Below are 17,277 nucleotides of genomic sequence, written 5' to 3'. Positions count from 1 at the left end.
GAATTAAAATAAATGAGAAAAGTGAATTTTCTACAAATCTACTACAAAATGCAGCACTTTCTACTTATTAGCATAGTGATCTTTATAATTGAATAAAGGCATTAAAATGTAGTAATAGGTAAAAGGCGGCTCTCCATATTAAGATAAATGGTGAAGGTAGGCAGAGGGGTAGGTAGATCTGAGTTCAAATGTGACTAGATGGGTGAACTGCAGTTAGTTATTTAATCTCATTGGGTCTCATGTTTTTCATCCATGAACTGAACATAAAAAAGGAATTGATGTCATAGGATACCATGAGTGGTCTGAATTGACATCTGTGAAGTAGTCACACAAAGCCTGACATGTACCAGGCAACCAATAAATATTAGTCAGTGTTAATATGAAGAACTGAAGAAAAGAAAACATAGAACCCAAGAGACCAGATCTTTCAAATGTTGAAATGGGGCAGGGGTGGCAGTCTTTTAATGGCTGAAAGAGGTCATTTATAAAAATTAATGACTAATACTTGCTAAGTTAGTGCTACTTTCCTATAATATGGCACTGATAAAGTATATAAAAAGTGCATGTATAGACTTTCAAAAGCAATTTATCAACAACGGATGAATTCATACATTTACTAGAGAATCTTGGAATATTTGATCATACATCTCTAATCATTTGAAATTAAAATTATAAATCCATGCCACACCCTGGCTGGTGTGGCTCAGTGGATTGAGCATCAGCATGTGAACCAAAGGGTTGCTGGTTCGATTCCCAGTCAGGGCACATGCCCGCATTGCGGGCCAGGTCCCCAGTAGGGGGCGTGTGAGAGGCAACCATACATGGATATTTCTCTCCTTCTCTAAAAATGAATAAATAAAATCTTTTTAAAAATTTGTGCCAAAAATTAAAAGCAGAGATTTCTGGGCATCACTGGCACAGTGTGATGTGTTTCCCAGAAAATCAGACACATCTTGTTTTGAAGGGTCTGTATGTAAATATTGTTTCATTCATGTGTGAATATGCCTCTTGCCCAACTACATTCTGAAGTGTCCTAAACTATAAACCATTGTAAGAAAAATGGCTTCCCTGGCAGAATCTGATAGGGCTCTCAGCTCTGAGTAGGTGCAGAAGAGATGCACTGTACGTGCCAACTCACCCAACACCCAGTCAATAGCTTACTTCATACAAACACAAGCATTCAGGGAACAATATCCATAGATGCAAAAAAGCCAAACACACACACGCACAGTCTCTCTCACTTCAAGTTTGCTTCAAATACTTCTGGGAAAGGAACAAAACCACTGTCACATGACACGTTACTTAATGTAGGTCTTAAACTACAATTCAAAACGCCATGGCTTCAGCTTCATGAATTGAATGGCCATCCATTATCCAGGAGACCTGATGATATTATACGAAAGTCCCTTAGAACTTTTGTAGAATAAATAAGGGTACTAAATGTTTCAAATGCTCGCCGATAAAATAATTTTACTACTATCCATCATTGTCTGATGTGCACTCCATTAAAATTATGCTCCTTAACTCGACTGATAATTTTAAGTTCTATGACAGTTTGTTTATAAGTGTAAATAGCTGCCAAGTTTTAAGAATCAATTATTTGAGCATTTGTTTTTCTTATTTTGCTGTTAGCTACTTAGGAATACAAATGCTAACTCGCCAGGTATTGTGAAGAATACTTACGGAAACCAGTTTGGAGCAGCACATTAAAATCTCCAGGATAATGGATCATAATCCCTTCACATCTCATATTCTAAACAACCCCTGAAATAGTCTATGAATAAATAGATTGCGCCCAGAGGAAATGGATCATTACTTGAAGTGCATCCATTAATTTTATTACTTGTGTACAGTGAATAACAGACTGTTGGAATAATTTTAATTGTGCACCACCTTCCACGCAAGTACTTCATTCAGAGCTGCCACTTACAGTGAAGTGTTCCTCATCAAGTATATTCATCATTAGCCATGAAGTCAGGGTAGAATAATGCAAACCTCTGTTTTCATAGCTCTTGACTTAGAAGAATACTTGGAGTGAAAACTTAAATTAAAGTTGCATATAAACAGTCACTGATTTTCGTGGCATATTAAGGGTCGTTACGGGTTCATTTGGCATTCGATGTAACAGTCCAAAATATTAACTTATTCAGAGTCCGTGAAAATAAGATCTGAGTGTTATAGACTAAATTCTAGAGGTTTCTTTGATCACACTTTTATGCCGTCGCTACATCCTGTTTTTTCAAAGTAATATCTTTTAAACATTAATAGTTCTATGTAAAATTCATACCCACAGTAAATGTAATACATAAATTTGCTAATATAGCTCTTTTTACACTTTGTTTCTAAATGTTATTGAATTATAAGAGAAAAAAATTAGATTCCAACACCCATTTGTTTTTGTGACTACATTTCTATAGTAGGGACTATCAAAATGGCCTTCCCTCATACAAACACGCACACACACACACACACACACACGTGTGCACACACAGAGACTCTTCCTTTGGAGATAAAAGAAAACTGTATCTATCAATTAACCATACTTGAGGGTGACCTCTGTGTGGACTATTATCCCATGTGTCCCATGGAGAAACAGGAGACATAAATCAAATTGCCCTGAACCCAGGGAAAAGTAAGAGAAGAGGAAATAAGTATAAGTGTGGAAAGTTCCTCATTTACAATGGAGGGGCTGGAGGATTGTAAATGGTAACTGTTCCCTTGCCTCACTGATACACGGACCAACTGCAGAACCTCTTCCCATTAGAATATGCAACTGCCACTGAAAATCCTTTGCAATAATGTAAAACAAAGCTAATGAGTGTTTCGCTTTGAGAGGAGCCCAAGTCACTTTAATCCCTGACCTTGCCCATCTGACAAAATTGTGTGGCCCGATCAAAAATGACTTCCTTCCTTTGAAGCACTTAATGAGCTAAAAATCAAGATATGAAAAATGCAGTTAAGTAGGTAACAGTATATATAAAAGGAGCTCTCTGCTGTGTATTATCTGTCTGTGGTATTTAAATACGAGCATTAGCAGACTTAATATTAGGTATCGCTTTAAACACTATAATCTAACACTCAAAGGATGACGGTTTTGAGATGTTCTTTTACTAATAATTAGCACTGGTATTTAAATATTTCCTTGCTGTGATTGTCTTTAGGCTCTTAATTAACACACAGAAAACTACAATTAGAAATGGAAAGTGTCGCGCCATTTAGAGAACACCACTGACCCTGTTAGACAATCATAGTATCTCTGGAAATTGCAGTGAAGCCATTTTACAGCTTAAATAAAGGGCAAATGGAGCTATGCTTATGTATGTTTTCAAATGGATGTTTTCATAGAATTACTTTCTGTAATTTCAATATTCATCAAGGAAAACACTATCTAAATTGGGTTTTGCATTATACCTGACTGATAAGAGGCTGTATGTGTGTATATATGTGTGTGTGTGCATACAAGAACATTATTTATAAAAATAATTCAGCATAAGTTTGAATAATTATTCTACACTCTTTTGTGTTGAAATAAATATAAACCAAACTTTAAAGGTCATTTGTATCCTTTTTTACAACATGAAATTAAAAAATGTGGAAATTCCCTTCTCAGCATCACGCAGCTATGGGGAATATAAATGAAATATTCCACAACTTGTTCTGTGAAGGAATTCAAAAATAAAGGAATAAGTTGGAACCTTTGAGTCTACTTTTTAGTAGTCATGCACATTTTCCTGACTAAATGAAGTAGCAGAGCTGTGCTCAAGTCCTAGTGCAAATTTGAGTCTAACCCCTGATCAGTTAGACCATACCTTCATTGGCGTAACAAGTAAGTTTAAACTTTGATGAGTATAGTCAACCAATGAAGAATGCCTCAAGCCACACCCCTATTCTTTACCGCTCTTTGCTTTCTACACAAGTTATTATTTTCCTTCAGAAGCATTTTTCATGATTTTCTGACCCAAATTACCAATGTAATCATCCCAAATTAGTTCCTTAATTTTGCTTTGCTAAAAAGAATTTAATCAGTCAATTAATATTTATTAAGAACCTACTATATGTCCTGACTTTACTTCATGCCTCAGCAAGTTAGAGCTGTGAGGGCAGTAATCTAGAAAATGATACTATCACTAATCATATGGTCATTCTAATCCTGGTGTTCAATTACCAAAAAAAAAAAAAAATTCCCTTTACTTCTAAATTTTAATGGATTTTTAAATATAATTCAGTGTATGCTATTGTCAGATGATCTGATGTAAGAGATGCTTGATATTTACTTATAAAATGAGACTACTTAAAATATATATTTTGCTTCTTAAAATTGAAAAAGTGATCATGTGAGTCCTAGGGGGAAAGTATATAACAGCTAAAAGAAAATATTTACATCATATAATTTTATGTAACATGAATATTCTGCTGTCAAACTTACCAGTTCAACCTCCCAGCAACAAGCACCTAAATGCCAACCTTTTGATATTTCACATTGACTTGTAGCGCAATTGTACTTGCTTGCTTTTGTTTTTAACCAAATGTAGTCTTGGGGCTAATTAGACAAAGCAAATGAATTGATTTTCTAGGAAGATCACAAAACTTTTGAATGCCAACACGGCAATTAAGGCAAAAAATAATTCACACACAGAATTCACGCCCTAGAATGTAGGCAAGTTCTCAAAAAAGCTGATGTGCATGACAAAAACACTTGTTACATTTGGTTATGATAGTTTTATAAAGGTGCCCTTTGACAAATGAAAAAAACCTTATTTGGAAAAAGTGCTACCGCTGATTTTCATAAACTACTTATATCCGGAAATGAACACAGTAGTAGAGCAATTACCATTCAAAGAAAGTCTGTTCACAATTGATGTCAATAACATATTTGTTTGCACAGCTTCTGAGGTACTGTTAGCAAAGATTAATTTTAACCTATTCTTAAAAGGAAAAACAATATTTTGAAAGCTTTGTACTTTCACCTCATTCAAAAAAAATTTTAAAAATTTTAAACTTCCCCTTAGGAGACATTTTTTAAATGACCAAAAAAAAGGAAAAGCAACATAACAAATGTCAAGTATATTACTAGCAAAGAAACATGCTGATGAAACCTTCCACATAATATGTCTGTATGGAAAAATACATCGCCAGAATGATTTGCAATCAGATTATAATCACTTTATATATAGATGTGTTGTGTGATTGCTTATATTTTCCATTATTTCTGCGAACTTTGTGCTCTGACATTATTTGGACAAATACTAACAGGACTTGAATGCAAAATTCATTTCTCTGCAAGAGATTGATAAAATATTCTACCACATCCCATATTCTTTTGTTGGACTCAAATCTGAATTTCCTCAAATAATTTCCTTAGAACTAAGAAACAATAATAAAAAGTTCAAAAGCTCACTTGAAATTTGCATTCAGGAAGTGCTTGTCTGATATAATTCAGCTGATAAATACGAACCTATGTGTTTATCAAATCCCTAAGAAGATTATCTAATTCAACTCTGTGTAATTACCATTCACCATCTGTTCCACCAGGGCCTGAGCTGATCTGTTGGCATCTTGTAGTTTCCTGAACTTCTCGGCTTTTTCCCGCTCTATGGCCTGCAGCATGATAGCAAAGGTGAGTATTTCAGTACAAGTATTTCAGTACAATTGCTACTATTTTTTAAAAGATTTCTACTCATAACTCTTATTTATATAGTACTTTCTGAGGCATTGCAGTGAAACACTGTAAGTAAATAACAACAAAGGCAAACCATAACAATGATAGTGTCAGGTAATTAACATGGAATGTGTCTTTGAAATATACACCACTGAAATTACTCTTCATAGCAAAAGTATATACTCTGTAATGAACATTAAATAGACATTCCAGTAAGTACATACAGTGGGGAAAAGTATGGTAGCGTTAACTACTTTAGAAAAAAGCACCTTCATCCAAAAAAACAAAATAGTGAGTTGATTTGTCTCTCTAAAAATGGCAGAGAACTCCCATTTATAGGAAAAACAGATTCAGTTTTTAAAAGTTTTTAAAATTTTTTTGTTCATTTCTGCCAACCAAAGTTAACTGTTGAACAAAACACAGTAAAATTGACCAAAACTAGTATTTGATACTGTTGAGTTTAGCTAATTATGTCTCTACAGAAACACAGATTTTAAACCATGATTCACAACCATTCATAACAATATATACATCCTAAAACATAACTGCCCACAGAAAAAGCAAGCTATAAGGCATTCATCATTTAGTAAAATCAGTAGTTCTGTGATTAATAATAACATTACCTGCAGATTTCACTTGAGTTTATGGCAAAAGGCTATTCTACATCAGACTGTTTTTCAAGACTTCATTTAGATGGGTAGGCATTTAAACAAATATTCCAAGGTGTAATATTGGAGTGCATGAAGATGGGAGAACATATAATACATACAGGCACACTCTGCCGAGTGCTGTTCAATAGAATTTTCTGCAGGGATGAAAGCATTCTATACGTGCACTGTTCAACACACTCACCACACGTGGATATTGAGCACATGAAACATGGTATAAGTGTGATTGAGGAAATTAACTTGAAATTTCATTTAATTTATTTATATTTTAAAAGCCACATGTGCCAGGTATTACATTTACAGTGCAAATCTAGTGTTCTCCATGCGAAAGTACATAGTTAAAAACAGACAGTAGAGTGATAGTCATCCATATAGATATAATATGGCAACATCAGGCATACTTTCAGAGCAATAAGCAACCATCTAGAGTACACCAAACAAGTATTTTCAGCATTTCAAAAGATTCTCCAATGTAAGTAATAGCCACAACTGCATATAGGCTTTTAAAACTTATTTTTAAAAGAGTTTCATGAATTGGGATTAGTGGATTCAAGGTCAAGAGTGCAGAAGCTAAAAGAACCAATAGACAACAGAATATATCCAATCGGGAAAAATGTAATACACAATAAATATACTAATTAAAACTTAGCAGACTGAATGACAACTGAAATAAGAAACTATTAAATGATGGTCTCTTTTAAAGAACATATAACTTAGCTGGAAGACATACATTTTACACTGCGATGTCAAGGGCATCAAATGAAAAGTCAGGTTCATCCTCATCAGTGGGGAAACTCCAAAGGTAACAGACCTATATCAATACCTTGGATTTCACTCCAGCATTTCAAAGCACCCACATTGTGGTATTTGAGGATTATATGCACCCCAGATCCCATAGCAAATAGCAGGTGAAACTTCTGGGTTATCTTGAAAGTCATTTTCACACAGACATTGTTAAATTGTTCACAGAAGCATGTGGACAACCATGGATGGTTCTAAATTGATAGCTGGACTAACAAATCAATAAGAATCAAGTAGCCACAAAATCTTGTTAAAGGTAAGAGCCTAGGCAAAGCTAACAAATTTATAGTGTCTTATCTCCAAACTTTTGTCTTCTACATTGCCTGCTGTCTGCAGCATATTGGCAAGTGTGTTTTCCAATACTTTAAATTTGTTCTCCATTCAAAGGTAAATTCTATTTCTCAAGGACTCTTAAGCACTTTAGAAATAATAAGCACATTCTAGCTAAACATATAATATTCACAACTATCAAGAGTTATAGCAGGATTTGAAGTATATCACAGAAAGATAAGTATAATAAGAGAGACAGAAAAAAGGAAAAATGTGCTACAACAAAGCAACAAAAAGAACAATGAGAGACTTCTGGGCAAGATGGAGGCATAGGTAGACACACTGTGCCTCCTCACATAACCAAAAGAATGACAAGAACAAATTTAAAAACAAAAATCAACCAGAAGTGACAGAAAATTGAACTGTATGGAAGGCCAACAATCAAGGAGTTAAAGAAGAAACATTCATCTAGACTGGTAGGAGGGGTGGACATGGGCAGCCGAGAGGATTCATGGCAAGGCACCAGCTGGAGGACCAGAGTGGGTGAGGCAGAGGCTGGCAGTCCTACATTCGCACTCAGATAAACTAGGAGAAACAACTGGGGAGCGAGACAGACTGCCAACCCAGGGCACCAGTGCAGGGAAATAATGCCTCGAACCTTTGATTGAAAATACCTGTGGGGATCGAGGCGGCAGTGGGAGAAACTCCCAGCCTCACAGGAGAGTTTGTTGGAGAGACCCACAGGGTCCTAGAATGTATACAAGCCCACCCACCCGGGAATCAGCACCAGAAGGGCCCAGTTTGATTGTGGGTGGGTGGGGGGGGAAATGACTGAAAACCGGCAGAGAGCAGAGCAAAAGGCACTGTTCCCTCCTAAACCCCTCCCCCATACACAGCGTCATGCAGCAGCAATGTGGGTTGCCCACCTTGTCAAGTACCTAAGGCTCCGCCCCTTACTATGTAACAGACACACCCAGACAAACAACTGTGGCCCAAATGAAATACGAGATTAAAGCTCCAGAAAAAATACAAGTAAGTGATGAAGAGATAGCCAACCTATGACATGCACAGTTCAAAATACATAATCAGGATGCTCACAGAAATGGTTGAGTATGGTTACAAAATAGAGGAAAAAGTAAAGGCTATGAAAAGTGAAATAAAGGAAAGTACACAGGGAACCAACAGTGACGGGAAGGAAACCAGGACTCCAGGCAATGGTATGGGCCAGGAGGAAGAAATAAACATTCACCACAACAGAATGAAGAAACAAGAATTCAAAAATATAAGGAGAGGCTGAGGAACCTCTGGGACAACTTTAAACATTCCAACAACTGAATCATAGGGGTACCAGAAGGAGAAGAGAAAGAGCAAGAAATGGAAAACTTATTTGAACAAATAATAAAGGAGAGCTTCCCCAATCTGACGAAGGAAATAGACTTCCAGGAAGTCCAGGAGGCTCAGAGAGTCCCAAAGAAGGTGGACCCAAGGAGGAACACACCAAGGCACATTATAATTACATTACCCAAGGTTAAAGATAAGGAGAGAATCTTAAAAGCAGCAAGTGAAAAGGAGACAGTTACCTATAAAGGAGTTCCCATAAGACTGTCAGCTGATTTCTTAAAAGAAACCTTGCAGGCAAAAAGGGTCTAGAAAGAAGTATTTGAAGTCAAGAAAGACGAGGACCTACATCCAAGATGACTCTATCCAGCAAAGCTATTATTTAGAATGGAAGGGCAGGTAAAGTGCTTTCCTAGATAAGGTCAACTTAAAGGAGTTCATCATTACAAAATTTTTATTATATGAAATGTGAAAGGGACATATGTAAGGAAAAGATCAAAAAAGTATAAACAGTAAAATGACAACAAACTTAAAACTATCCACAACCAAACCTAAAAACCAAAAAACACAAAAAACTAAGCAAACAAGTAGAACAGGAACAGAATCACAGAAATGGAGATCACATAGAGGGTTATCAGCAGGGGAAGAAATACAGGAAACAAGAAGCATAAATAGTAGGTACAAAATGCACAGGGGGAGATTAAGAATAGTATAGGAAATGGACAAGACAAAGAATTTGTATGTATGACCCATGGACATGAACTGGGGGGGAGGGGACTGGGGGTGGGAGTGGGGCACAGGGTGGAGGGGAATAAAGCAGGAGAATAGGGCAATTGTAATAGCATAATCAATAAAATATATTTAAAAAGGAACAATAACAAAAAGTGTTGTTCTTTGAATGAAACAGTTTAGACTTATCCTTTCCTAGCAGAGTGGTTTCTATTTTACCCACACTGAGTTTTTTTAATAAGAAATTATATAAAGAGTAGAATGATAAAACCATATTGTCTTCATAAACGATAAAAAAGAAATTATTAATGGCCTTATAAATATCAAGATCTTAATCTCTCTATTCTAAGCTGTTCCTGGAGTGACCAATTTGTATTACTAACAGAGAGACAAAGTCATCACTGAATATATCACGGTAATATCTGGGCTTAAATATCTTGTTGGGTTAACCGCATTGTTCCAGTAATTCTAGTGTAAATAATAACAACAATAATGGCCACAACAAAACAACAATCTGTGAAGTAGGTACTATTGCCCACCCACTGTGACAGAGGAAAGTGACATAACAGAGAGGCATGTGGGTATTTGAAAATATTGACTTTAACCGTGATAAAAATGTAGTTCCTTATGCTGTATACTGAATTGGTTTATGTACATTTTTTCAGACATGTGTCACAGTAACTCTGTCAGATAGAAGCAACTAGCATTATGTTATTCTATTTTATATGAGGGAAAACTGAGCACCAATAAGATTGCCATGTATCCAAAATCTTAGAAGTAGCAAGTTTTAGAGGCACTATTAGAACACTGATCAGCTTTCTTTTTTTTTGTTTGTTTGTTTGTTTTATAGGATCAGCTTTCTTTCAAACATGCTCTACTCCTTCCAGTGGTAGTTCCATGGAAATTAATCAAGCAGATTTGAACATGTCTGACTACAACTCATGGCAAAGGAGACCTGACAGTTTGAAAGTCATCAGGGATAATATTCAAAACACTTAACCATGAATGCAGCATGAAGAGCAAATCAGAAGGCACTCCTGGTCACCTAGAATGGATGCTGACAGTCTGCAGGCTCACTGGCGATGCTGTGTACAGATCAATTACGGTGCCCCATCCTCTGATGTCTATTATATGCACAATGAGTAACTGGTACAAGAATGGAGAACACACCCAAGGAAGGACTTAACGGCCTGCACATGGTTGTCCGTGTTTGGATGCCAGCTGAGTTCCATTCCATAACATCACTTTGAAGACAGGGAAGAGTCCACAAAACATTTCATTTCAGACGCAGCGATAGATGGTCGATTGGAAATGAGAAAATGTAGGGTAGCAAGGAGACAGTCAAGAAGGTAATGAAAAGAAGAGTCTGGAAGTCACAGTGTTCTCAGTTGGTTTGAATTCTGCCTCCAGTGCTTATCACCGGTTTGACATTTAGAGATTCCACCTTTCTGAGCCTCCATAGATTCTATTAAAATAACAATAAAGATACCTGCTTTCTGGGCATTCTGAGGGAATTAGAGGAGGCTCTTCCTATTATTTACTCCCAAAATTGGGACAATTTTTATTGTGAAATGGGAAGCTAGGAATAATTGTGCTGCGACAAAAGGAACGACGTAAACTAAGAATGCCCCAGACAAACTAGCACATATGGTCATTCTATGAAAGACGATCTCAAAATCATCAAAGGAAGGTTGGGCTCAACTGGCACCAGGCTGAGTAGAGCACCTTGCTCTCAGAAATGTGAGAGTGAGAGAAGTTTCCAAAAATTCATATATACAGAGTGTGGCAGAAGCTGACTAAAAACATCACTGAGACTCCTTTACCTGGACTGGCCATATATGTCTTTGTTCTCAAAAGAAATATATGCTGTTTTAAAATAGGTCCGATGAGCAATTCCTAATGCTCCCATCATCTCTTATTTCCTGAAATATCTGTCAAACCACAGAAAAAGTAAAAAATAGTTCTGGAAAAGGGAGGGCCTGTCCCTTGCTCTGCAGGGGTGTCCAACCTGCACCCCGCGGGGCCACAGGCCGCCCGGAATGGGTATGAATGTCACCCAAGACAAAATCATAATTTTACTTAAAACACAACAAGATTTTTTGGCCCTGGCTGGTGTAGTTCCATGGATTGAGCACCAGCCTGTGAACCAAAAGGTCACCAGTTTGAATCCCAGTCAGGGCACATGCCTGAGTTGCAGGCCAGGTCTCCAGCAGGGGGTGTGTGAGAGGCAACGACACACTGATGTTTCTCTCCCTCTCTTTCTCCCTCACTTCCTCTCTTCAAAACTAAATAAATAAAATTTAGAGGAAAAAATTAGTAGATTTTTTTGTTGTTGTTAGCATTTGTGTATTTAATGTGTAGTCCAAGACAACTCATCTTCCAGTGCGCCACAGAGACACCAAGAGGTTGAACGCTCCTGCATAAATCATGTGCCAACAAGAACAATGGGCCTTCCACAGGGTTATTGTGCCAGGTAGAAACTACCCCTCATACCTAATCCCTTACTCAGCTTCATCCAAACTGCTGTTTTCTGTATCACCATTGGCCTCCATGCTATTACACTGAAACAGCTGATTCTCAGGCCTCAGCTTACTTAACATACCATGACTCAGAGGGTACCTTGCTAGAAATATTCTTTGATTTGGCTTCCTAGACCATAAGCACAAAGTTTTCTCCCTGCTTCAAAAATGGCCTTTCCTCCATCTCCCTTGCTTGTTTCCTCCTCATCTCGGCTCTAAATTTAGTATCCGAGGGCTCAAGATGTATTTCCCTTTGTTCAGATCAAAACCCTAGAATCCTTCCTGACTCTCTTCTTTCTCTCAAATCCCTCATCCAAGCCATCAGAAAATCCTGCTGGCTCCAACCTCAAAGCACACCCAGAAAAGGATGAGGACCCGTGCTCACCTGCTACCCCACCAGGTGAACGACCTCACCATCTCTCAGGGATCTGGGGGTTTCAAAATAACCTACTACTTCTTATTTCTACTTCTCCCTTTGCTCCCTGATGATACACAGTCTCAACACAACAGGCAGTGGAAGTTAGGCACAACAGTGGTCAGCTCAATGGGCCAATATCTTCCCTTCTGTCTCTGAGGAAAAGGCCTGTTCTAACCACGGCCCCGCCTGACCTTGACCTCTTCTCCTGCTACTGAACAGCATGATTACTCAGCTCCAGCCACACGCTGTTGTTCTCTGACACTCCAGGCAGGCTCCTGCCTTAGGGCTATGCATCTACTCTTCCCTCTGGCTGCAATGCTCCTACTGCCCATATCTATATAATAAATTCCACACTGCCTTTAAATCTTTGACTTAAATATCACTTTCTCAGGTCTGTGATTTGCACTCTGGCTACATGCACACTTGCTAGCCCTCATTCCTCCTTTATTTTTGTCCTTGGCATTTATCAGTAACATTCTATATGGTTTACATGATCATCTTGCTTAGTGGTCATCTTCTCCACTGCAATATAATCTGTATAAGGTCCAGTATGCTCATGTATTTCCTCACACTATCTCCAGTGCCTAGAACAGTGCCTGGTATACAGTAGATGCATAAGAAAGTGAGATCTATTATAGCATAATGCCTCCATATGTATTATTATATTCTCTCGCACCCCAACCACAGTTCGAATGCTCTACAAAGGGATAATATAAGACCAATCCTGGCAGCTCTACATACAGTGGTCACAGAACCAGCCCATGAGGTTGGGTCCTGCAGGCTCAGTAAAGTTGGATTAAATAGCAGCCTTCTGGAAACTGCAGCTTACTTTAGGAGTGGCACATCAAACAGGACTTTCATGATGTTCTGATAGCGGTTATAATTACCCAAATAGAAAATCAATAGTACCATGTAAAATTCATTGAGTCAACTTTAAGAAAATCTTCCCTGGGTGGAGGAAGAGAAAAGAAAGAGGAAAAAAAAACCCAACATGGTGCTTACGACATTTATTAGAGAATAATGAAAAAAATAACATATTGAAAAACTTCAAAGGAGTAGAAACTCCCCTGAACAAAAGGTGAAGGAATGACCCTTAACCACGGTACTCACCGGGATTCCTTGGGCCCAGGACCAGATAAACAAGTACTCCCATGTGGTTAGCAGGGGGTATTGTATTTTAAAGCACCCTAATGAAGTTGGTCCAGCATTTTCAGATTATGCAACATCTTTGGCTACGCTTGCACACTGGAATGGTTGGGCAGCACTAGAGAATAAGGGTAATACCACTCAATTGGTCTCAGAAATGTAGGGGCTTTTTTTGTCTGAGGCATTTTTCAATGATTCCGGCATCTTCTGCTTTTCTTCCTCTTATTGTGTCTTCACATCTCCTTTCTTTCTCCATTCACATTTATCGATAGTGATGTTTCCCTTGGTTTTCGAGGACAAGGGTGTCATCTGAATGTCCTCCACCCATGACATCCACTTCTTTTGTACCCTTCATCTTCCATGTTAAATCTCTAGAGTCAGGTTTTATTCCTCACTACTATACAGAAAGTTCTTTCCTGAAAGGTGCTAATTCTCCTCACCAGGTATGTGCTTCTTATGGCATCAAGTACCAAGAACTAAAACTATCTGTTTGAAATCACCTGGCTCATGACAGCTTCTCTGCTTTAGACATTGTCATCCTTCTCTGCTCTTTCTTCTCAGAACTCATCCAGTTTTTTTGTCCGTGTGTCCCTATGTATCTCGGTTCTACTGACTATATATGTGTGAGTCTATAGGCACACAGACAATATTGTTACTCTTAAAAGTTTCTATAATTCATAATAGAACATATATTTTCCAAGTATTTTTGTTAGCATGTAGAATATTCAATACTTTACTCACTATATATTCAGTTTATGACTATATGCTTAGAAGTTGCTGCTCAGATTCTGAGGTATGTGGTCCATGTAATTTCAAGTAAAAAATATAGCAGCTAAAAAAGCCTCAGTGAACCACCCCATAAGGAACATATTGTTCATTTTTAAATACATGATGGGATCTTGAAAATTCCTAAAGGTCACGAGAACATCATCAATTCCTAAGTGTATAAATTCAAGTGCAAAATATAAAAGTCGATTTAGTTGCATAAAAAATAAAGAAAAAAAAGAAACAATTAAGATAACTTTTAAGCAAAGTATACAGAGAGGAGTTTACTAATCCCTTAATAAGTTGATTAAAAACACTCTATGACCTCTCTTCATTTTTTATCAGCAGCTCTTATAAAAGCCTCTTCCTTTCATGTCATCTTCCCTAATTAATATGAAAGCAAGTTCCAGATTCCCCAGAGTCTTACCCTGAATTTAGAAGCAATTAATTTTCTATTCACTTAACATTCTATAATAAAGTTCTGCCCTTTGACAAAAAAAGTAATTTATTCACTCAAATGTTTATTTAGAAGTTGTTAAATCCTTCATCTTGGTAGCAGACCTTGACTTGAAATGAGCCTACAAAACTGCAAAATAATCACTTATTCATGGAGTCAAACATTAATTGTGTTAAGTACCAGGCATTATAGTAGGTACTAGGATAGTAAAATCAAACTAAGCCAAACCAAAAAATAAAAATAAAAAAAGAACATAGGGATGCTTATGTTCTTTCAAATTAGTGTTTTGGGTTTCTTGAGCTATATTTCCAGAAGTGGGATCACTGGGTCAAAAGGCAAATCCATTTTTAGTTCTTTTGAGAAAATTCCATTCTGTTTTCCACAGTGGCTGTACCAGTCTGCATTCCCACCAACAGTGCAAAGGGTTCCGTTTCTCTACATCCTTGCCAGCACTTGCTATTTGTTGATTTGTTGATTCTGACAGGTGTGAGGTCGTATCTCATTGCGGTTTTTATTTGCATCTCTCTGATGATGAGTGACATTGAGCATCTTTTCACATGTCTATTGGCCATCTGTACATCCTCTTTGGAGAAGTGTCTATTCAGGTGCTTTGCCCATTTATTAAATTGGATTGCTTGGTTTTTTTGGTGTTGAGTTTTATAAGTTCTTTATAAATTTTGAGTGTTAACCCTTTATCAGATATAGCAGCAAATATGTTCTCTCATTCTGTGGGTTCTCTTTTTATTTTGTTGATGATCTCCTTTGCTGTACAAAAACTTTTTAGTTTGATGTAGTCCCATTTGTGTATTTTTCCTTTGTTTCTCCTACCTGAGGAGATATACCAGATAAAATATTGCTACCAGCAACCCAAAAACACTACCTCAAAACAACATAAGCACTCCTGTGTTCACTGCAGCATTATTTACAATCACCAAGATTTGGAAGAACCCACATATCCATTAGTAGATGGGCAGATAAAACAACTATGGGATATTTACACAATGGGATACTACTTGGCCATAAAAAAATGAAGAAAATGTTACCCTTTGCGACAGCATGGATGGACTTGGGGAACATTATGCTGAGTGAAATAAGCCAGTCATGGAAAGACAAACACCATATGATTTCATTCATATGTGGAATCTAATGAACAAACTGAACTAACAAGCAAAATAGAGAAAGACTCACAGATGGAAAGCAGGATGACAGCTATAGGGGGGTGAAGGGGTGGAGGGATAGAGCAAGAAGGTAAAAGGACTCATGGACACAGACAACAGTGTGGTGATTGTGTGGGAGAGGGTGTAAGGGGATAAATGGTAATGGAGAAAATGTAATATTTTTTTAAAGAAAGAAAAATTAAGTTCAAGTCCCAAATTTCTAGAAACCAAGAATCTACTTAATAACAATCCAAAATCAGTTTGGATAATTAAGCCTGGCTTTGATCCTAATAGTCTTTATGAAAAGCCACATGAGATGAGGACTTTGTCAACGGCTTCTAACCAAAGGCCACCAGGAACAGGCCTGCAGATCAGTAAAGTAAGACCGACTTACTTGTTGCAATAAAAGATGCCATGAAGCAGGAAACTATGTGGTTATGTTTCTGAGAAGATGTTAAAATGAGTTCATAGCTATTGGGCTTGTGTAAGGTGATGGTGTGTGTGGTCAAGGATGCAAGGTTTCGCCTTTAATTGGATGCTACAAGAAAGTGGAAGTAGTCCAGTAATTGGGTATCTTTAAGAAATTATGTAGATGACACTGCCTGGTGTGGCTCAGTGGATCGAGTGCCAGCCTATGAATCAAAAAGTCACCGGTTGGATTCCCGGCCAGGGCACAGGCCTGGGTTGTGGGTCAGGTCCCCAGTAGGGGGCAGTCAAGAGGCAATCACACATCGATGTTTCTCTCTGTCTTTCTCCCTCCTTCCCCTCTTTCTAAAAATAAATAAACTCTTCAGAATGTTTTAAAAATTAAATTATGTAGCTAGCATGAAGAATATAGGGAGAATAAAGCTATGATTAGTAAAGAAGTATAATCTGCCATAAAGATGGGGGCATCTGGTCATTTTGGGTGGTTTGGACACGTTATTATTTTTGTCTATATTGAGATATGCTTACAAAGTGGTCGTGTTTTTCTCTTGATCTGTCAGGATCATCACGTGGCCTTGTCTGGGGCTAGCATTCTGAGGGACTATTCACACTCAACAGCAAAGCATCATACACAGACTAGCTGGGAGCTCTAGTCCAGCATCTCGCCACTCTAAGGTCTACCCCAAGTGCCACACCAGCTCCTGGGTATCGGTGGCTCCTTTTTTTCCCCCTCAAATGCATATAAACGGAGGCATAACCGGGTAATGCTTATGTTTCAGTAAGTTCACTTTGGCTGCAGTGATCTGACAACTTCTAAAGGAATAAAACATTAGTGGCAGGGAAGGCCAGTTGGGAAATATCATTTTAAACAGAGAGGAGGCACCATAAAAACTTTAATCAGGGTTGCAGTGATGGAAATAGAGA

General features: G+C 37.7%; 1 protein-coding gene across 3 annotated transcripts in view; it reads right to left on the bottom strand.

Annotated features, from left to right (window-relative positions):
• Positions 1–17,277, bottom strand: part of DMD (dystrophin) — a 1,990,869-nt gene that overhangs the window by 1,295,614 nt on the left and 677,978 nt on the right. For all 3 annotated transcript variants that reach the window (XM_053655812.1, XM_037127036.2, XM_053655810.1), the window contains exon 19: positions 5,511–5,598. In XM_053655812.1, coding sequence (XP_053511787.1) covers positions 5,511–5,598 — 88 coding nt within the window. The remainder of the gene's footprint in view (positions 1–5,510; positions 5,599–17,277) is intronic.

Source organism: Artibeus jamaicensis, unplaced genomic scaffold (assembly GCF_021234435.1).
Source record: "Artibeus jamaicensis isolate MK-2021 breed Jamaican fruit bat unplaced genomic scaffold, CSHL_Jam_final scaffold_1283, whole genome shotgun sequence".
Taxonomy (NCBI): Eukaryota; Metazoa; Chordata; class Mammalia; order Chiroptera; family Phyllostomidae; genus Artibeus; species Artibeus jamaicensis.
The sequence above is the reverse complement of the archived record's forward strand: the minus strand, read 5'-3'. Positions and strand labels throughout refer to the sequence as shown.